Here is a 23,807-nt window from a genome sequence, read left to right on the forward strand (position 1 = left end):
ATTTATTCATTTATTTATTTATTTTTAATTTTGTCACTCCTGTGACTCCATATGCCAGACCCACTTAGAGTGTTTGTTGCCAAAAAGCTCAATCTTGGTCTCACACAAAAATACACACGGTCCCAGGCTTCAGCTGGGACTGTGTGCTTTGGTCAGATGAGACCCAAGATTGAGCTTTAATATAATATAATATAATGTAATGTAATGTAATGTAATAATTAATATAAAAATATTTTTTCTTTTTGTGGGATTTTTTCCCCACTGAATGAATGCACTTGTATTGAAGGTTGGATTCTTCTCTTTTTTTTTCCATTAAGGTCCCATATTATTTCAATAAAAAAAAACTATTAGAAGCTAAAAAACACATCTTTTTCAGGGGTGCCAATAATTATGGAGGGCACTGTATCTTGGAAAATGACAAACATATTTTCAATTGAAGGGATAAGAAAGTTGTCTAAAATTTCAATGTAAACCTGTGCATTTATTGAAGATTTAACCACAGCCATCTCCCCAGTGCCTTTGCCTGACATGCAGCCCCATATCATAAAGGACTGAAGGAATTTTGATGTTTTCTTCAGGCAGTCATCTTTGTAAATCTTACTGGAACAGCACCAAACAAAAGCATCATCACCTTGTCCAGTGCAAATTCTTGACTCTTGTCACCTTGTCCAGTGCAGATTCTTGACTGTTGACAAGGACTAATTCATTATTTTTTCAAGATTCAAAGTTTGTTCTACATAATAAAATGTCTCATTGAGTGCTCGTCTGAGACTGCTGATTCCTTACTTTTTGCTAGGGGGTGTACATGTTTGAGATTTAGGAGGTATTTTGGGGTATTTATTGGGTTAATTCCGATTAACGCGGAAATTCGGGTTACGTCGCCGGTGTAGGAACGTAACTCGTTCGTAACCCGGGCACTACCAGTATTTCAAACCAACGACAGTGAAGCTTCACATACATGTGCTTCACAGTTTATTTTCCTATTTGTGTTTGCTGAAAATTTGGGTATTTTTGTGCTCTTTCTTGCGCCAAAACCCTGGCTTTTAGTAAAGTAGTAATCAGTGTCAAAGGAAGTATGTCAAAGTGATGCAGCTCACCTTTTGTAAGATGTTGTCTGTTTTTATGGGGTTTGAAATGATAATGGTTTGGAATCATAGATGTGTGTTTACAGTGTAAGCTGACAGACAATTCTATACAATTTGGAGGGATGTTTGTTGCGTCAATTACTCTTCCACGACTCAGTCCCAATTCCCATCAAACAGCAGAGTTTCATGTATCCTAATATTTACCATACATGCGTCAACATGTGAAACAGCAGAGACATTGCATTCATTTATCGTACCTTGCTACAGTTTGGTCACATTGGTCAGTGCTCACTAGTAATGAGGAGTGACTGCATTCAGGTTCCATGTGAAGCATGCTCCACAGTACACCACTTTTCAGCTCAAAATCGGACTCCATTTCCTACTCCGAATCCGAAATTGTCTTCAATGCACACAAACATGGCCGAACGTCATGCTGCATGGAGGATGCCGTGAGCCCTTTTCAAAAAACAAATCCTGATGTCCTCCCATTAGTCAGGTCAAATATCGCTGGTCCTTGTACTCATGGTAAGATCTCCCAGGGTGGAAAAGAAGTCCTCCATCTCCTTCTCCAAAAGTTTGTTACGGTTCTCGGCATCCTCTCGAGCTCGCTCAGAGTTCCGAAGTTTGATCTCCAGCATACGCTGCCTCTTCTTCTCTTGCTCCATCTCCTGCTCCAAACGCTCCATGTGAGCACACAGAGCAGCACTGGAGTCTTCTAACCTGCAGATTGGCATACACAGGCACCGTCACATTTTGACATGTTACTTTTTGGTTACGTACTGATGGATTAAAGTTCTGTGTCATTGTGAAAGAAATCTGTCAGCAGTGGGTGCTGGTGGGTGGTATTGTTTTTGAATCCTGTCATGTTTTTTGTATATTAGGTTTGTTGTGCTGTCACAGCCTTCTGCTAGGTTTTAGCTGCACATGACCGCAACCGTCTACCTACTCCTTCCTTCCTACTGTAACTCCACCCAACAATGTAAAAAAAAAATAAAAATACGATACTGGATAATTTCTTGCGGCACCCCTGACGATCTCTCACGGCACCCCAAATGTTTTATCTCGGCAATATTTATACAGTAGGCTATTAAGTTTATTTTTATTTTTTTAAGTTTTTTAGTTCACTTACAGTGGGGCAAATAAGTATTTAGTCAACCACTAATTGTTCAAGTTCTCCCACTTGAAAATATTAGAGAGGCCTGTAATTGTCAACATGACAGACAGAATGTGGAAAAAGAAACAGAAAATCACATTGTTTGATTTTTAAAGAATTTATTCGCAAATCATGGTGGAAAATAAGTATTTGGTCAATACGAAATACTTATACTGTACATCTCAATACTTTGTTGTGTACCCTTCGTTGGCAATAACGGAGGCCAAACATTTTCTGTAACTCTTTACAAGCTTTTCACACACTGTTGCTGGTATTTTGGCCCATTCCTCCATGCAGATCTCCTCTAACCTCCTAGATCCTGGCATCCACTTATGTGGACATCACATTTTGGTTGTCAAGACTACAATTTGGTTGTCAAGACTACAATGTCAAGACTACAATGTTAAATTTTGTACTACAAGGGCCTGGCGTCCACTAATGAGGACGTTAAACTGCTTTCCTAATTAATAAAATTATTAAGTAGTAGTTAGTAATGACTTATTCCTAGTTACTAACTACTACTTAATTAATTAATTAGCTAATTAATTATTTGTTTTTACACTCATCAGGTCCCAATTAGCCTAAATATCAAAGAGAAAATTAAAAAAAGTGCCTTGCAAGAGTTCGGGTCTTAGGAGGCTAGAGCAGTGATGTTTTGGGGCTGTCGTTGGGCAACACGGACTTTCAACTCCCTCCACAGATTTTCTCTGGGGTTGGGATCTGGAGACTGCCTAGGCCACTTCAGGACCTTGAAATGCTTCTTACGAAACCACTCGTTTGTTGCCCTGGCTGTGTGTTTGGGATCATTGTCATGCTGAAAGACCCATCCACGTCTCATCTTCAATGCCCTTGCTGACGGAAGATTTTCACTTAAAATCTCTCGATACATAGCCCCATTCATTCTTTCCTTTACACGGATCAGTCGTCCTGGTCCCTTTGCAGAAAAACAGCCCCAAAGCATGATGTTTCCACCCCCATGCTTCACAGTGGGTATGGTATTCTTCGGATGCAATTCAGTATTCTTTCTCCTCCAAACACGAGAACCTGTGTTTTTACCAAAAAGTTCTATTTTGGTTTCATCCGACCATAACACATTCTCCCAGTCCTCTTCTGGATCATCCAAATGCTCTCTAGCGAACCGCAGACGGGCCTGGACGTGTACTGGCTTCAGCAGGGGGACACGTCTGGCAGTGCAGGATTTGAGTCCCTGGCGGCGCATTGTGTTACTGATATTAGCCTTTATTAGCCCACAGTTGATTTCTTTACACCAAGTGTTTAACCGATTGCAGATTTAGTCTTCCCAGCCTGGTGCAGGTCTACAATTTTGTCTCTGGTGTCCTTCAACAGCTCTTTGGTCTTGGCCATAGTAGAGTTTGGAGTCTGACTGACTGAGATTGTGGACAGGTGTCTTTTATACCGATCATGAGTTGAAACAGGTGCCATTAATACAGGTAACGAGTGGAGCCTCGTTAGACCTCGTTAAACCTCGTTAGAAGAAGTTAGACCGCTTTGACAGCCAGAAATCTTGCTTGTTTGTAGGTGACCAAATACTTATTTTCCACTCTAATTTGGAAATTAATTCTTTAAATATCAAACAATGTGATTTTCTGTGGGGTTTTTTTCACATTCTGTCTCTCATGGTTAAGGTTTACCCATGTTGACAATTACAGGCCTCTCTAATGTTTTCATGTAGGAGAACTTGCACAATTGGTGGTTGACTAAATACTTATTTGCCCCACTTTAAATTAATGCATACTAGCAATACTCACTTTTGGATCCTTGCCTCATAAGCCGTCTTCTGTTTCCTGAGCTCGTCCTTGAGGTCCTCTACCAGACTGCTCAGCGTGACATTTGTCGTGTCTCCTTCGTCAGACATGATGATGGATGGGACTCCGGCTATCACGCTCACGTTTCCATTCTCGCTGCAGGCTGCGCTGCTGCTGCACAACTCCATTGCCTCACAGCTGTCCTGTTCTGAGCTTGGATCTGTAGTTATTCCACCGTCTGGACATCTGTTGGCTTCCTGCTGACCCTCCGTCCACTCTGCCTTGTCCCCGACTTCCGCGCAGTTTCGGTGGGCCAATGGATCGCCGTTCCCAGAATCTGGAACTGAGATCTCACAGGAGGAGGTGGACCAAGGGGTGCTGCCTACACTCTGAACGCTGCCCATGCTGGAGGAGGAGGTGACATTGTCGTAGGTAGAGAGTCTTTGCGAGGAGCCGGTGGAGTCACGGTCTCGGGTAGACCTTTCGCCTGAGGAGGTGCGTCTGTGCCCTCTCAAGGAGGACAAACCATTCATTAGCCAGTTACTACTTCCTCCCCCACCAGAAGACACAGTATTGGGTTCCACCACCGAGCCACTCTGCTTGGGCTGCGGTTGAGAACGAGGCGTTGAGGAGCTTTTAAAAGAGTACTTCCACGACTGGATGCTCTTGGCTTGTTTACTCGGGCTCACCACTGTCTCCACCTTGGCTGACGAAGACCCCAGTTTTGGGCTAGGGGTCTGCGTAGGAGTGACGGCGGCGCACAGTTTGGCTTCAAGTGAGGAGGCACTGCTGTTCAGTTCTTGTTCTGGATTGGGGATGGGGAAGCTTTGCAGGTCCTCTTCAGAGATCCAGGCACCGAGGCTACGATTAATGAGCTGATGCTCCGTTTGGGGTACAGTGAGGCCTTCCTGGTCCCTCCCTGAGTACAAACACTTGTGTTCCCTGATAAGGACCGTCATTAGGTGCTGGACTAAAGATGTACCTTGAGAATATGAAACACATTTCATGTTTTCACCCTCAAATTATGAATGAAAATGAAATAATGATCATGCTTTATATTGTTTACCTTCCATGATAGTGACTGGGTCTTCCATTTTAGGTCGAAGGATATTAGGCCCAAACACCGTCGCGAGATTCTGGACGCTCATCTTGTTTTCATTACAGTGAGACTGGACTTCATCAAGGAATCTAGAAGGAATTAATAGACGATTCGTTGCAATGTTAGCATCCCAATAAAACTGCACAAGCTGATGAACTTACTTGCATATGTACTTGAGAAGATTGTAGTTCGGCAGAGGTAATATGTTAACCTGTTTTCCTAGCTCCTGAACCCCCTGTTGAATAGCAAACTTTTAAACAAACAGACGATATAAGGACAAAGACAAAAGCAGGGAAGTGCACACATACCTCCGCTTCATCTTTGGCCAAAAGCTGTGCGCATGTTAGGAAGTCTTCATATTTGCAGAAAGGAATGACAGGTTCAGGCAGCTCTCGCAGATACAACTTCAGTAAAGATGCCACAGTGTGCACGTCTGTGTTACTGCGGGGAATTCACAGTAATGTATGCAAATATCTTCAATCAGTGTCTCCCTCAAAACATTGCTCTGATATGTTTGAATCACTCGACATGCCTACCTATCAAAAAGAGGCTTGTCGCCACAGTCGAAGGCCTCCTGTAAATCTTTGACCAAGTTGGCTTGCCCTGGCATTCGAAAGAGACCCTCTTCGTCTAAGCCCCTCTCCCTGATGAAATCCACACACTGCTCTACCAGCAGGGGGGCCAGCCGCGGGCCAAACTTTTTCTCATACTGCACAGTGTCCTCTAACCGTTGGCCAAATATCCCTGGAGAAATGTAATGCACATTACATTGCACATATGTACAGTATATTGTAGTGCAGGGGTCCCCAAACTACGGCCCGCGGGCCGTATACGGCCCGCAGCCACATTTGGTCCGGCCCCCTGAACAACAAAAAAAAAAAAAAAATTGTAAAAAAAAAAAAAAAAAAATTATTTTTTTTTTTTTTTTTTTTTTTCAATAGAGTTATTTATGTCCTGGCTTTTTTCTGTGAAGAACTGAGCAATGGTTATTTGGTTATTATCTATTTAATTAATACAGTATTATTATATTATATTATATTACATGATATTATATTATATTATATTATATTCAGGGGTGCACATAAGTGGTCCGCACATGCGTACTGGACGTAGACAAACGCGCTGGCCCTCAACGGCTTCCATACGCTTTTGCGTACCGATGGCTGACCACTCTATTTGCGGCGGACACGAGAAAATAACTTCTCAAAATGTCGATGAGGCAGGCCACACTGAGTAATTACTTCCGTGTTCCCCCACCCCCGTCAAAAGACAGACAGACGACAGAGATGTCACCGGAGCTACCGAAAAAAAGGACTTTTGCTGAAAAGTGGCTACAGGAGGTACCATGGCTAGAAGCGAATGATGCTCGCACGGAAATGCGGTACAAAATGTGCCGTGAGAATCCCAATGTCGCCGATTAGAGCAACGCATTTTATGTAGGGTCAAAGAATTTCAGCCATCCAAACTTTGAAAAGCACGAAAAAAACAGAGAGCATGTGGCAATTAAGCAAACTATCGATGTCAAACAGGACCCCACTCGCCCTATGGACATGTGGCGGAATAGGGCGGAATAAAGGTAATGAACAGCGACATGCACTGACAAACGTGTTTTTGCTTGCATTTTACAAAGCTAAACATGCACGTTCAATGAGGTCTTATGAGGAGGACATCCCACTTTTAAAAAGGCTTGGAGTTAATGTGGGAGCCGCATAATGCCCTTTATTTTGAATTGGTGCTTTTATGTTTATTTCTTTACATTTCACTTCAAAGTAATGGCAATTTTGTTGTGCCAGTTGATGTTAATCAAGCATTAACTGTTAATATAATTAATCAAAGTTAATTGGCTCTAAGTAAAGCTTGTCATAAATTTATCGCATCAGGTGGGTCGGCTCTCAAGCTCAATGAGGACCAAGTCACATCTCCAGGTCCTCCTCTGAGAACCTGGGCAAAAAAATTATGTGCACCCCTGATTATATTATATTATATTATATTATATTATATTATATTATATCATATTATATTATATTATATTATATTATATTATATTATATTATATTATATTATATTATATTATATTATATTAAGGGCTGTCAAAGTTATCGCGTTAACGGGCGGTAATTAATTTTTTTCATTAATCACGTTAAAATATTTGACGCAATTAACGCATATGCCCCGCTCAAACAGATTAAAATGACAGCAGTGTCATGTCCACTTGTTACTTGTGTTTTTTGTCTCCCTCTGCTGGCGCTTGGGTGCGGCTGATTTTATGCACCATGAGCATTGTGTAATTCTTGACATCAACAATGGTGAGCTACTAGTTAATTTTTTTGATTGAAAATTTTACCAATTTTATTAAAACGAAAACATTAAGAGGGGTTTTAACATAAAATTTCTATAATTTGTACTAAAATCTATCTTTTAAGAACTACAAGTCTTTCTATCCAGGGATTGCTTTGACAGAATATTAATGTTAATGCCATCTTTTTGATTTATTGTTATAATAAACAAATACAGTACTTATGTACAGTATGTTGAATGTATATATCCGTCTTGTGTCTTATCTTTCCATTCCAACAATAATTTACAGAAAAATAAGGCATATTTTAGAGATGTTTGAATTGCGATTAAATCGATTAATTTTTAAGCTGTGATTAACTCGCTTAAAAATTTTAATCGTTTGACAGCCCTATTTATATTATATTATATTATACTATATTATATTATATCATTTTTATTTTATGTACTTTGCTTCCGTGAAGAATCCAGAAAGGGTTATTTGATTGTGGCTTTCTGAAAAACAATACCTTTTTACATTTAGGCACTCCTGCAATCGTCACACTTTTTCTGTTACAAACTGACCCCGGCCCCTCATCAGAGAAGAGAAGGGTTATGTGGCCCTCACAGGAAAAAGTTTGGGGACCCCTGTTGTAGTGTGACATACACATTCATCCACCATAAATGAATCTCTTCATTGTAGTAAAAAACTAGAGGTCGACCGATACGGGATTAAAAAAAAAAAAAAAAAATCGCCGATTGCCAAGATCCAAAGCTGACTTTGCAAGCCGATATTTTGTGCCGATAGACTTTTTTTTAAAGCACGTAGATTAAAAAGGCTTTTTTTTTTAAATGCTTCAACAGCTTCAAATTTACAATGATTATTATCATTCGATAGTTCTGTGGCAAGCTCTGTAATTCACCGCCAAGCCACTAGAGGGGTGTGGCGTTGTGTTTGTACGTTTTGGGGGACTCTTCTTGACTTCCTCTAGTTTTCTTCCGGTTAACCAACAATGCCAACAGAGATGGAACGCTTGAATCTTCAGGTCATCAACATTGAACAACAAATGTTGATCATACTGAAATGTCCGTAACTAAGCGCCGGTCCTTTAAGAGGCAATCAGACTGGGGAGCGGTGACGTAGCGGAAAGCGAGTGGAAAGAACAGGAGAAAGCGAAAGTTAGCGGCCACATGTTGCAGCAGCCCACTATTATTTTGTTATTGATTTTATTGCCACAATAAAGTTGGGAAAGCCATCATCGACTCCTCTGCTTCTTCCCCCCATCTGGGGCTATTACAATACAAATGTTGAGGGACAGGCGGCGCAGAAGACAGTTGCCTGAGGTGGTTTGTCCGACTGTTGATTCTGCACAAAGACTGGCAGGTTACGAATTCTAGCATCGGGTAGAACCCAGCAAGCTGTGCTGTGTCCTACAACCAGCCAGTGGGAAGCCATAGCAGATTTCTGGCTGCTCTGGAACTTCCCAAACTGTGTTAGAAGCCTTGATAGTAAACACGTTATCTCAATCAGTGATGATGTGTCAAGTGTGTGAACTGTCTGTAGTTGAAAATTAAACATCAAAACAAATCTTTTGACACCAAACCTTTGATTTATTCTTCATACCTGTATACTTGAAGTGTAAAAAGTAAATAAGTCACAGACTTACAACAAACAGATGCCTGACTAAAATCCTTTTTTCATTGACTTATTATTATTATTATTTTTTCGTTAATCAGCTGATGGCCGATGCTGGAAAAAAGTCCGTATACCGGTCGACCTCCATTAAAAAAACTAAAGTCTCCCAAAATCCAATGAACCCTTGGATAATTTTCAGCCACTTCTTGCATAGGGTCAAATTAAGAGATGTGATTCTCTAGTTTATCAAAACAAAATTTAGATGGCCACTTGTAATCCGATTTTTTTAATGTATTAAAAATGTTATATATACTGTAGTATATCATAGCATTTAGTTTTGTTGTAAGACTTTAGATTCAACAGTGCCCCACAAAAGAAACAAGTCCATGTGAAGATGTCCAAAATGTGCCAAATTTTAAATTGTGACAATGGTGTTCAACCATTACAAGTTTTCTGCTTTACTGGCCATATGTTAAGACACCTCCAGACTCACAGGGTGTGGCCGACTTGTCTGTCCAAAATAAATCTGTCACCGACCTCAGGAGCTGTCATTAACAGAAGCGCTAAAAAGTCTGCTCACATTCCCCCTGTGCAGTCAGCTGCTCTTCCGTCTGTCAGCAGGACACACTACTTTCTGCTTCTTGGTTTTAAGTGCTTGCAGCAGAACCAGCGGTCTCAAATGGCAGAACTTGAATGGATTATCATGGTAAAAATTTGGCTTGGTGATTGATGTATGAGGAACACTCGCTGTGGTTGTGTGGCCAGTGTTCTGTCACGTACCACGATTACTGCTAGTAGCTGCCAGGTAACAATAATGGATCTGTCAGCTAGTTCAAACATGATCCAACTGATTTAATTTCTAATGTTTGATCTTGTTTTTCTTTATTATTGGAGAAGAAAGTGATTTAATTGCATGCAAACAACAAAAATGAACATTGTTTTACTCATTAAACCAAATATTTCAACAAAAATGCAAATTCTAACTGATGAAAAAGTTAGGCCACCCTACCACCTAATAGCTAGTCTTACCCCCTTTGGCTGAAATAACTTCAATGAGACGCTTTTAGTAGCCATCTACCAGTCTTTGATGTCGGTCTGAAGAAATTTTTCCCCACTCCTCAACGCAGAATACTTCAGCTGTGAGATGTTTGAGGGGTTTCTGCATGTACAGCCCTTTTCAAGTCACCCCGCAGCATCTCAGTGGGATTAAGATCTGGGCTTTGACTTCGCCATTCCAGGACTCTCCATTTCTTCCTTTTCAGCCCGTCCTTAGTGGATTTACTGCTATGTTTTGGGTCATTGCCATGTTGCATGGTCCAGTTTAGTCTCAGCTTTAATTTTTTCACAGATGATATCACATGTTCCTCAAACTCCCTCTGATACACGATAGAATTCATGTTGGATTCTATGACGGTGAGCTGGCCAGGTCCTGCTGTAGCAAAGCATCCCCAAACCATAACACTTCCACCTCCATGCTTCACAGTTGGTATGAGGTTCTTTTCTTGGAATGCTGTATTGGGTTTATGCCAAACATGTCCTCTCTTCTGGTGTCCAAATCATTCAATTTTAGATTCATCTGTCCAAATAACATTATTCCAAAAGTCCTGGTCTTTTTCTTCATTTACTCTGACAAACTTCAGTCTGGCCTTCATGTTCTTCTTGGAGAGCAAAGGTTTCTTCCTTGCGCACCTTTCACGAAGGTTAAACTTGTGAAGTCTCTTTATGATTGCAAAGGCATGCACTTTCACATCAACAGTAGCAAGAGCCTGCTGTATGATGACATTTTAGGGTTCTTGGAGACTTCTTTTAGCATCTTGCGGTCTGCTCTCGAGGGGAACTTGCTTGGGCGGCCAGACCTGGGCATGTTGGCAGTTGTTTTGAATGTCCTCCACTATTTTCTGGACATTGGAATGGCTGATTTTATATTCTTTTGAGGGCTTTTGAAATCCCTTACCAGGCTCATAAGCGTCTACAATCTTCTTTCTGAGGGCCTCAGACAGCTCCTTTGATGTCACCATGGTGTTTTCTCTTACTTCAACAGTCAGGGGCACACCAAACTAAATGTGAGGTTTAAACAAGGCAAGGCCTTCAAAACACTGTATAATGATATTTTACTCGTGCACCTGATGTGATACACTTGTGTGTGATTTTAGGCATTTCAAGTGGGATTGAATGTCAAGAGTGCCCTATTTTCAACAGAAATTGCATTTATTTAAAATTACATTCTACAGAAAGTTATAAAAAATATATTTTTTTCAGTTTGAATTGTTTAGTTCTGTTGCTTGATATTGAATATCCATTAGACCAAATATGTTAGAAAACACACAGGCTTCCAGAGGGTGTCCTAATTTTATCACATGACTGTAACTGCTGTTTAGCTATTGAAAACCAAACATCAATCATTTGTGTGTGTGTGTTTTTTTTTTTTTTTTTTTTTGCACTATTGCTTTTCTAATTCAAATGAAAAGACAGTACTAGTGATTGATTGTTTTGGCTTTGTTTTTTGTTCAGATAAATTAACTGATCCATCCACCCAAAACAAGATTTATAATTTTTGGTGGATTCCTTTATGCAGTGGAAAAACACCACTTTTGTCCCAATATAACTCCTCAGTATTACTATATCATATACTTCTTCAGCATGAAGATGTCACAAGATGGAAAAATATCACAAATAATAACATAGCATAGCATAGGCTAGGTCTGAACCACAAATGAGTGATTGCATCAAAACCAGACACTTGGGTCAAACCTTGAAAAATTAGGTTTTTGGCTATCCTTGTGATCCAAAACTGCAAACATTTACTGTAATAGCACCTTAAAGGGAACCTTGGACTTAAAGACTTGTAGGCTCTATTAAGCCACAATTGTTGTCTTTTACAAAAATATGTTAATAGAAACACAGGAAAATATTATCATTGATTTAAAAATCTATAATATTTATGTTTTGACCTACGAAGGGTGTCATGTTTTATGGACGCTCGGGGTGATTACGTAGATTGTCACTGTCACTCAGTGGCGAGACATCCAACACATGCGCACATCGGTTAAAGCATACTTACTATTTCTGTTTTTATTAGGGCTGTGAAACGATTAAAAATTTTAATCGAGTTAATCACAGCTTAAAAATTCATTAATCGTAATTAATCGGAATTCAAACCATCTCTAAAATATGCCATATTTTTCTGTAAATTATTGTTGGAATGGAAAGATAATACAAGACGGATTTATACATTCAACATACTGTAAATAAGTACTGTATTTGTTTATTATAACAATAAATCCACAAGATGGCATTAACATTATAAACATTCTTTCTGTGAAACGGATCCACGGATAGAAAGACTTGTAATTCTTAAAAGATAAATGTGAGTACAAGTTATAGTAATTTTGATCGTTTGTATATTGTGACTAAATATTGCCATCTAGTGTACTTTTTGAGCTAAACCAAATGTTTGAAAAGAGTTTGACCAAAGTCTGGGTATTATTTTGCATAGCTATTTTGATTGGGGATGCCAGTTCTCTTTGCATTGAGCACTTTTTTTTTTTTTTGGAAGAGATGCCAAAGCTTATAGACCCTACCCACGTGACGTCACAACTCCGCCCTCCTGACTGGTGCCGCCCAATTGTCCGTTAACACATCGTGTTTGCCTGTTACGGCTACCTACATTCCTCCTATTTACGGCGTGTTTTTCTGCTCGTTAACATTAATAATCAAAATGGTGAAGGCGTGTGTGGCGGTCGGTTGCAATAACAGAGAAGATAGACGGAGAGACTTGAAGTTCTACCAGATTCCGAGAGACCCGGAGAGGAGAGAGCGAGATGGGCTGCTGCAATTCGACGAGAAAACTGGGCTCCAAACGATTACCACAGATTACGTAGTAGTCATTTTATATCTGGTAAGATGCATTTAATATATATTTAGAGGGTTTTGGGCTGACAACCACAATTGAGATCATTGCTAATGAACGAATGTATGTAGTGAGAGTGCTATCGCTAAACCATATAAACATTAAAAGCCCTAGCTCCATTGACAAATGACATGAAATACATTAGACTTGACAGTGGATGTTAGCAAGAACAAAAGATTTTGAATTGAAAATTTCGTAACTCACCTTTCCAAGCACAAGATAGATTCCTGCCGAATTTTCGTGGACGAGGACCTGTTTCACCCAACCAGCAACGAAGTATTTATAAGCCTCCAAGCTCTTAAAGTTTTTCAAACTTTCGTGAGAATAGGCTGATTTTGTGTGGACAAGATAGTTGTACATATCAGGGTAGCTAGCAGATGTCAGGCAAATACGGCGGAGACAGCGGGTCAAAAAACATCGATTTAGGCATCAAATATGGATCTGGCGAATGGATAAACTGAAGCTTTTCCACATAACGCCTTTTCTGCAACGCATCAAGTGAGTTTACGGCATCCGAAAGCACCGGGTCTTCCATGAAATGCATTATAAATTGCTCGATCAATTGAGACCATTGATAATACAGACACAAAATGACGGACAAGGGGGCGGAACAATACAGCGATCACGTGATTTTGTGACGTCGGTGGGTAGGGTCTATACCAAGAAATAGCGCGGCTCTAATGAATGCCTGTGTCCACTCCACTTGCTTGTCTCTGCCTCTTAACTCTCAATATACAAAAAAAACGGCACCATTGGAGTCTGTACGCAGCAATGCATGCGTTAAACATTTTAACGTGATTAATTAAAAAAATTAATTACCGCCCGTTAACGCGATAATTTTGACAGTCCTAGTTTTTATTGAATCTTTTATTACATTTTCATTGCTTCAAAATATTTTTGCATGTGTTGCCCTCTCATACATCTAAGCAGAGTGTTTTCGTGTGGTAGCTTTAAAACAGATTGTTGATCTGTTGACCACATTAGTAATGTAGCATATTTAAACCACCCTTAATTTAAAATTACTGCGTTTGAGTATTTTCATAAGGCATCTTTAGTATGTTCTGTCTGTATGCATCTAAAGTAACAAAACAAGCTGAAAGCGCCCGGTAGTACTTTGAGGGTCAAATTTCACTGGTTTAACACATTTTGGTAGAGCTACTCTCGTTACGTCTCATCCCGTCTTTCCTGTTCATTTTGCTTTTGCTGTTCGTTGTGTGAAATATCGACAGTGCTGTCATGCTCATTAATGTTACTCTCGGGTTAAAATTGAAAGTGTTGAACCGATGACATGTTTATGTCGCTAGAGTTATACTCTGGAAGCCCGGCAGAGTAACCATGTGACGTCACCGCCCTGCGAAGTCAACAACAATGGCGACCTACTAGTTAAACTATCGTATTGGCCCGAATATAAGACGGTGTTTTTTGCATTGAAATAAGACTGAAAAAGTGGGGGTCGTCTTATATTCAGGGTCTAGACATTATACACATTCACGACGCTAGATGGCGCTAGATATCACTGAAGCGAATACTGAACTTGAGGAGTAATGTTCTGTCATGACAGATCTCAGCTACTCTCAAGTTTAACCAGTTTGCATTATTTTATTGCAATGTTTTTCCGTATTCAGATTTGTTTCAAGACTACAGTTACAGTGAGACCTCACTTTGATGGTTAATGCAGTTATTGCAATTTTGTTGTTTTATAACAATAGATTTGTTCATTTTCATTTCAAAAACCAGAAGCCATTCATTTACGAATGTGATTGCACACTCAGTCATTTCTGAATATTTTTTCACTTTCAACCACTCAAAATGTTCAGTGGCATCAGACCTATCTACACATATATAGTTTTTTATATTTTTTATTTTTTAATGCCCCCTATGGACAATAATAGCAGCATTATCCTAATAGCAAAAGTAACTATGCTGTATATATATAAAAAACAAAAGTCTAATTTGAATATTCCATATGACATAGTTAGAGGCTTGAATAAGTCCACAAGTCGTAACAACCAAATTTTTTATGCATGCCCAGTTTTTACACAATTGCAGTTTTCTCATTTACTCTAAACCCTTGTGATTTTGTCCAAAAATGGCTTTTCCTTTGAAGTGTGATAACTAAGTCATTTCTGAATATTTTTTCACTTTCAACCACTCACAATATTCAGTGGCATCAGACCTATCTACACATATAAAGTTGTTTTTTTTTTGCCTCCTATGGACAATAATAGCAGCATTATCCTAATAGCAAAACTAACTATGCTATATAGGGTATACATAAATCAAACTAAAGTATTTTATATTACATAATTACATCATTGGATAAGTAAAAGTCGTAACAATAGATTTTTTAAGAACAAGACTGTGACAAAGTGACAACAACTGATTTGATGATAGAATTTATGTTAACAATTTTACAAAACATATATACAATATAACAGTTAACATAATAATAATATACAGAATTCATGATGTGCACTTTGAGATTTGTTTTTTAAATGTAAAGTGCGTTATAAATAAAATGTATTATTATTTATTATTATGTTCGAAGCCCGAAGTGGCTTTGTGCAAAGGCCACATTGTTTGGACGGGGGTCCAGCTCGCTGCTCTCCCAAGCCTTCGGCAAAAGGCGGTGGTTCCCGTTTTAGAACTTCTGGCCGAATTAGAGCCTTGCCAAGTTCCTCAAGAAATAGTCGGCGCTTGTAGCTTTTCTTCACCTTCCACTCAGGGTAGATCTCCGTGAACAGCACAAATGCGCTGAAGAACGAAAAGTCCAGCATGTGAAAAAACTCACACATTGGCCACCTGAGTGCGCGCCGGCGCCAACCGTTTTTATCGCATTAATTTTTTACTAATCTGTATTGAGTTTCGCAAGCAAATTCATATATTGGCCTATGGCTCCAACTAGTGACTTTTGGGTGACAACACACAAATTCCTCTTTTTGCATGTTTTTGACTCGCCAAAGAAGCGATTGCATCAATAATCACGGAAAATGCATTATAACACATCAGGTTTACAGCATATCAAAAATCATGATTTATAATGGGAGTCAATGAGCCAAAAAATGGCAAAATAACAAGAGTTTAGTGCAAATCTTCCCAGCCTGTTTGCAATAAGTTAGAAATTCCCGGATGGTGCCATTTTGAACTTCTACACAATTTAGTATCCTGCAGGAAATATCAGCTCCCTAGTGTATTTTTTCATATGCTTTTTTTCCTTTTAAACACAGAAAAAAACGAAAAAAGCCAAAAAATGGACAAATAACACCCAGGGGTATTAAGATATTAAGATTTGAATGTGGCAAAATAACATGCTTTTTCTCTCAATATATTGTTATAACCATTTGTTTCAGATGTACTTAGATGTAATTATTTTCTGTATAAAAATTAATTTGGTGTTCAAAAAGTCTTTTTTCAAACTTGAGTCTTGAAAAAGAGGTGGTCGCCTTATAATCTGGGCCATTTTATATTCGGGCAAATACGGTAATTTTACAAGTTGTAGAGAAACGAAAACATCAAGAGGGGTTTCAATATCACATTATTTTAACTCATGATAATGTTTATCTTTTAAGAACTACAAGTCTTTCTTTCCGTGGATCCCTTTAAAAACACCTCTTCTGTCACTATTGGAATCAGAGTGACAGTCCCAGTCATATTCAATATATATATATATATTTTTCCCCAGCTGATCCCACTGTTCCGGTTCACACTCAGACAGTCTGAAGATAACCACCTGGGTAACCATCAAGTGCACTTGTGAAAAATGTGTAACTTTCCAACAGGCCTCTACAAGAAATTAAATTACCATACATCAGAAATAGAGCGCTGGCAATTTTTGGCCTTTGTACACTATGTGGTAAATTATGTTAACATATTTCTGAACACACAAAATTTGAATGGATAACTCTACACTCTAATGATTTCTATTGATTTATGAATGAGACCTGCATTCAGTTTTGGCTTTACCTCCTCCAAACGGTGCCCAAATGACCCTCCGTATGGCTTTGACCCAGTCATCCATATCCGTCTGGGAATTAGCCATGAGGAGGAATGATTCATGGCTAATTGGTGCACGGTCCTTCTCCCCTGTTCCACCTGAAAACACATACAGAAAGTAGGTTAATCTGAAAAAAAGTATTATTGAAAACTGATGCTAAATTAGGGTTTTTGTATTTTTAGATTAAAAAAAAAGATTCACTTTCTTGTGTGTTAGTACTGTCATACTAGAAATTCTGTAACAGCATATTCTCTGGCTGTGTCACATTTTGGTTTCAAAATGAATAAATACATTCAACAAAGTCAGACTATGTGCAGAATAATCAATATAAAGCGTTTGAATAGTGTGTATCTGAATGTCTCTAAAACTGATTTGTGTTTTCTACCACTAGATGGCACCATAGCTCAATTAGAATAAATACTGGATTCCTTTTTAACCTACCGATAGAAATGGAGCAGAATGTGCCACATGAACCTGTGCTAAGGTAATTTCAAGAGTAAAAAATATCATAACGTTGCTTAACTGATCAATTTTAAAATGAAAAGAACCTGACAGTACAAACAAACCCGGTATTGGACAGCTTATTCATCTATTTAATTTCAAGCAACAGATAATAGTGATTGACCAGAGTTGGTCATTGTGTTCACAGTCATTTAGCTGTGAGAGGAGAGTCCAAATATAAACAGTGGTGCCATAAAACTAAATGCTATTGTCACCCAGCTTTGCAAACTCACACCAACATGATGAACACACCGGTCTTCCTTTTGATGTGCACTTGAAATGGTCAAATAATATGGAGTTTTTGTCCAAAGATTACAAATAATAACGTGAAATGAATTTGCATGGCAAACAGCCTGTGGGTAAGTCATGAACAATAACTGAGTTACTGCAATATACTCCAGTAGGCAGTAGTACACATATTTTGTTTCCACTCCACAGAATAATCTCCTGATAAGACACACAAGTGCACCCACAGACAGAGATACACAAAATCAATGCAGACACCAAAAACCCACTACAGCATCTCAGCCTGGAGTGAATGGATATAAAGTACAATGATCCCCGTCGGAGCTAATTAAGATAACACTGACAAGAGGCTTTGCAGACATATTTTCCTAGATAGCTTCTTCTTTAAGTGATGAAAATGACTGTGGTGTGTCTACCTGGCGTCAGACAGACATTGACATTTGAGCATGCGGGAAGGCTGAATGATAACGGAGTGTGTAAGGCTGTAGCATTTGAGTGTTTATTGATGATACATCTTCATTTATAACTTTACTTTTGGCCAGACAGTACACTTATAGGCGGTGCTGGCGGGAAGCAGGAAGGCACTATAATGTTTTCTATGCCGGAAATTGGCTCATAATGATCATGAAAAAAAAAAAAAAAAGATTTTGCCAGGAGAGAGGGCAGGGCCGTCACTACCCGGATAGAAAAATAAAACCCCTAGCAAAAAGTATGGAATAACCAGTCTCGGACAAGCACTCACTCAGACATTTTATCATGTAGAACAAACTCAGATAAAAAGCTTGAAAAAATAATGAATTAGTTCAAAAGTGCAATTCTTTAGCATTCAGAAACACTGAAAGAAATGAATAAAAAAACATTGTGGTGGTCAGTAAATGTTACTTTTATAGAGCAAGTGCAGGGAAATATGTATGGAATCACTCCATTCTGAGGAAAAAAATATGGAATCATGAGAAACACAAAGAAATAACAATCAAAACACATATATATATATACATATATATTTAGTAGCACCACCTCTGGCTTTTATGACAGCTTGCAGTCTCTGAGGCATGGACTTGATGAGTATTCATCATCAATTTGGTGCCAACACTCTTTGATTGCAGTTTGATTGTATCACCTTGTCAATAGAGTCAAGAATCTGCATTGGACAAGGTGTCAAGAGTCAATAATCTGCATTGAACAAGGTGATGATGCTGGAACTTTGGTTAGGTGCTGTTCCAGTGAGTTTTACAAAAATAACTGCCTTTTTTATTAATTTCTTTTAGTGTTTCTGAATGCTAAAGAATTGCACTTTTGAACTAATCAGTTTTACAAGCTATTAATCTGAGTTTGTTCTACATGATAAAATGTCTGAGTCAGTGCTCGTCCGAGATTGGTGATTCAATACTTTTTGCTAGGGGTTGTATTTTTCTATCCGGGTAGTGACGCCCTGCACTCTCCCCTTGCAAAATCTTTTTTTTTTTTTTTTGTCAAGATCATTATGAGCTGACAGACATCAAAATTCCCTCAGTCCTTGAAGGTAATTTTGATGTTTTCTTCAGGCAGTCATTTTTGTAAATCTCACTGGAACAGCACCTAACCAAAGTTAGGTGCATCATCACCTAGTTCAATGCAGATTCTTGACTCTTGACAAGGTGATGATGCTGGAATTTTTGTTTGGTGCTGTTCCAGTGAGATTTACAAAGATGACTGCGTGAAGAAGACATCCAAATTACCTCAGTCCTTGATGACATGGGGCTGCATGTAAGGTAAAGGCACTGGGGAGATGGCTGTGGTTAAATCTTCAATAAATGCACAAGTTAACATTGAAATTTTAGACAGCTTTCTTGTCCCTTCAATTGAAAATATGTTTGTCATTTTCCAAGATGACAATGCATCATGCCACTAGAGCAAAAACTGTTAAAGCATTCCTTGGAGAAAGACTCATCCAGTCAAAGTCATGGCCTGCAAATTGCCCAGATCTCAACCCTATTGAAAACCTGTGGTGGAAATTGAAAAAAAAAAAGGTCCACAGCAAGGCTCAGACCTGCAACTGCAATCAAAGAGAGTTGCCACCAAATTGATGTAGAATACTCATCAAGTCCATGTCTCAGAGACTGCAAGCTGTCATAAAAGCCAGAGGTGGTGCTACTAAATACTAGAGATGTGTTTTGATTGTTATTTCTTTGTTTGTTTCTCAAGATTCCACACTCGATGATGGTAAGCTACTACAGTGTTATGAAAAAGTATCTGAAACCTTTTGGAATTTCTCACATTTCTGCATAAAATCACCATCAAATGATCTAGGTCAAAATCACACAGATGAAAAAATAGTGTCTGCTTTCACTAAAACCACCCACACATTTATAGGTTTTCGTATTTTAATGACGATAGTATGCAAACACTGACAGGAGGGGGGAAATGAGTAAATGAACCATCGCAGTTTATATTATGTGCCCCCCCCCCAGCAGCAATAATTTCATTAGACACTTCCTGTAGCTGCAGATCAGTCTGGCACATCCATCAAGACTAATCTTGGCCCATTCTTCTCTACAAAACTGCTGTAGTTCAGTTAGATTCCTGGGATTTCTGGCATGAATCGCTGTCTTTAGGTCATGCCGCAGCATCTCAATGGGGTTCAAGTCTGGACTCTGAAACAATTCTGAAGTTGATTTACTGCTGTGTTTTCGATCATTGTCTTGTTGCAGCATCAATCCTCTTTTTAGCTTCAACTGTCTGACAGACGGCCTCAGATTTTCCTGCAAAACTTCCTGATGAACATTTGAATTCATTCTTCCATTAATGTTGTCACAAGTTGTCCAGGCCCTTAGAAAACAAAGCAGCCCCAAATCATGATGCTCCCTCCACCATGCTTTACGGTGGGGATTGGTGAGCTGTTCCATTTTTCCTCCACACATGACGTTGTGTGTTACTCCCAAACAATTCAACTTTGGTTTCATCAGTCCACAAAATATTTTGCCAAAACTTCTGTGGAGTGTCCAAGTGCCTTTTTGCAAACATTAAACAAGCAACAATGTTTTTTTTTTTTTTGACAGCAGTGGCTTCCTCCGTGTTGTCCTCCCATGAACACCATTCTTGGCCATTGTTTTACTTATAGTATATTTGTGCACAGAGCTATTGGACTGTGCCAGTGATTTCTGTAAGTCTTAAGCAGACACTCTAGGTAGGCTTGCCACCCATCCCTTGAAATAAGGAATCATTTCGAATTTTGAATTAAAATTTGCGTTCCGTATTGAACCAATACGGAATATATACAGTATAGATATATTTCTATGCATTTTACGAGTTTTGGGGATGTCCCTTTTTTATTTCGCCTGTACAGCATTGGGCGTTAAGGGGGCGTCCCGGTATGTGTTTTATGGTGGGCAGGGTAGCTTTAAACCACACGGCACCAGTGATTGGACACACACCTGACTCAAATTCATTGTCAAAAGTCATTGTTTGCATGCTATCCTCATTAAAATATGAAAAAGTATAAAGGTCTGTGTGGTTTCAGTTAGTACAAATCAACAATACTTGATCGCAGGTCTTCAGACAGCTCTTTTGACTGAGCCATGATGCACATCAGGCAATGCTTCTCATCAAGACATTACTTACCAGGTGTGTGTTTTATAGTGGGCAGGGCAGCTTTAAACCACTCATCAGTAGTGATTGGACACACACCTGACTTCAAATGTTTGGTAACAATGGGTTTCAATTGCTCTTTAAGTCTCCTTAGGCACTTACTTATTTTCCCCCCTTCTATCATTGTTTGCATGCTATCCTCATTAAAATATGAAAACCTATAAATGTTTGGGTGGTTTTCGTCAAAGCAGGTGTATTTTCATCTGTGTGATTTTGACAAAGGCCAGACCACATTTGATGGTGATTTTATGCAGAAATGTGAGAAATTCCAAAGGGCTCAGATACTTTTTCATACCACTGTATTATTAGCACAGCTGCACTGACTGGGGCAGTCTGACAGAAGTGAGGCAGCCAATTTGCACCATTGGCCCTTCTGACCACAATCAACCACTCATTCTCACACTACTTTTACACGGGCATGTAGGGTTCAGTATCTTGCCCAAAGATCTAACAGCGGGCACAAGTGGGAGCTGGATTCGAACCCTCGGCCCTTTCAATCAGTGCATGGCCTGCGTCGCCACCGCCTCCAGCCCCAGTTAACATAGACACTATTCTCGTAGAAACTAAGCTTTGGTAGCAACCTGGTTCTTTATCAAACAGTGAAAGTGATTTTTTTCGGTGGGAGCATACCAATAAACTATGGGGTACAAAGTATAACGATATATCACCATATCAATACATTGTCACACGCTAGCCTATCAAGCTGTCAGTGACAAATTTTTCTGCAATGTGAAAATTTACATCAACTATGAACCACGTTGCAATGTCATGACATGTCAAACCCTGCAATCAATATTATGTTTTCAGATACTGATATCTGTTTTATGGTGAAAGCTTCTAAAACAACATTGTTTTCTCAACGTTAATGGATCAGCTTCCTAAAACATACTCGAATGCAATTTTAATATCATGACCTGAAAGGGTGAGGGATTATTCACAAAAAAAGTCCCATCAACATTTGGGAATAGAATACACATATTTCCTCCAGAGTGATGCATATCTCATCTAGACACTATGTGAGATGTGATATGTAACACCTCACAATGCCCCCCCCCCACGTCTATTTGTCACATTAGAGGGAGAGATTGTATGATGGTCAATTGCCAAGTGTGCGTGTGTGAGCCATTGTATCTGTAGCCCCCCCGCACCCAAATAAATGGACAAAATTTACAACTGTCAAAATTCAGTTACACAAAATTGAAAATGAACTTGATATACAGCATTAATCTCAACAATATTGCTATCATGAATGTGTTATACACTATGTACACAGTACATGAATATATGAATTCATCTCCAACCAGCATAACTTGTTGTGGACACAAATTCCTGAAAATATTTCTGCTTTAAAAGGACAAACTAGACTGCGCTGTATACAGTGACATGAAAAAGTATCTGAACCTTTTGGAATTTCTGACATTTCAGCATAAATCACCATCAAATGTGATCCGATCTTTGTTAAAATCACACAGATGAAAATATATCTCCTTTAACAAAAACCACCCAAACATTCATAGGTTTTCATATTTTAATGAGGATTGCATGCAAACAACAACAGAAGTGGGAAAAAATAAGTAAGTACCTAAGGAGACTTAAAGTGCTTGTGACACGAAAAAGCATGTTTATTTCATAATACACGCGGTATTTTATGCTCCTGAATGATATGGACCGCTTGGATGTGTGTGGAAGCGATCGCTATATTTATTTAGTTTTTTGAATCCCGCGCCAGGAAAATGAGTGACTTCCGGCTTCGGTCTCGCATTGAGGAGGAGGGCGCTGTGACGTGTACGGTAGAAGACGTCCTCTTCACGCTACAGTGTACTGTTGTGTATGAGGACGAAGGATTCAGCTGATTTTGCGGATTAATACTTTTATTTTTTGCATCAAGCCAGCCAAACGGCTGCAGAAAAATCATTCTGTATGCGGGTTAGGCGTATGCGCCTTTTTGGAGTTTCAAAAGGTTCCCATTCACCGTGGATATTTACTGTGGGACCATTGGACTTACAAGGAAGTGAGTAAACATCTTGTTTTGTATTATGTCAAATACGAATACAGTGATTACAAAGTAAACACTATAAAATTCCTTTAAATAAAGGACTACTTACGTTTGATCATTGATAGGCATGTAAAAAGCTATCCTCACGCTCATTAGCAGTTAGCTATTAGCACGTTAGCTACACAACAATTCCAGCCACCCTCCTCCAGGGAACGAACTGTAAATTGCTCTCCGCCGGGCGGTTTGCCGATCCGCAAAGAAACTCGACAACCGGGTCGTCATGTCAAATAATCCAGGCTAGTTATGTGTGATTTTCCACTTTGAAGACTTTGAAACATCCCTCGGTTCGGGTTAGCATGTCGGCTAGCTGTCACTCCTTCTGGTCTGTTTACATTCTCCGAAGCCGGGGAAGGGAAATGACATATGTCCGATTTAGGTGTCATAAAATATCGTTCGGCAGGTGTGACAGTAAAGGTAAAGTCGACTGTTTTGACCATTATGGAGTAATTTTGCCATGTCG

General features: G+C 39.2%; 1 protein-coding gene across 2 annotated transcripts in view; it reads right to left on the reverse strand.

Moving 5' to 3' along the window:
- Positions 1-351: 351 nt before the first annotated feature.
- si:dkey-191m6.4 (rho GTPase-activating protein 22) overlaps positions 352-23,807 on the reverse strand; it is a 93,363-nt gene continuing 69,907 nt past the window's right edge. For both annotated transcript variants that reach the window (XM_057826270.1, XM_057826271.1), the window contains 7 exons: positions 16,887-17,015; positions 5,640-5,847; positions 5,412-5,544; positions 5,265-5,338; positions 5,071-5,192; positions 4,008-4,986; positions 352-1,805 (listed from right to left, as the gene is read on the reverse strand). In XM_057826270.1, the coding sequence (XP_057682253.1) occupies positions 1,583-1,805; positions 4,008-4,986; positions 5,071-5,192; positions 5,265-5,338; positions 5,412-5,544; positions 5,640-5,847; positions 16,887-17,015 (1,868 nt within the window). In that variant the 3' untranslated portion in view covers positions 352-1,582. The remainder of the gene's footprint in view (positions 1,806-4,007; positions 4,987-5,070; positions 5,193-5,264; positions 5,339-5,411; positions 5,545-5,639; positions 5,848-16,886; positions 17,016-23,807) is intronic.

The sequence above is a fragment of the Corythoichthys intestinalis genome, chromosome 21, assembly GCF_030265065.1.
Source record: "Corythoichthys intestinalis isolate RoL2023-P3 chromosome 21, ASM3026506v1, whole genome shotgun sequence".
Lineage (NCBI taxonomy): Eukaryota > Metazoa > Chordata > Actinopteri > Syngnathiformes > Syngnathidae > Corythoichthys > Corythoichthys intestinalis.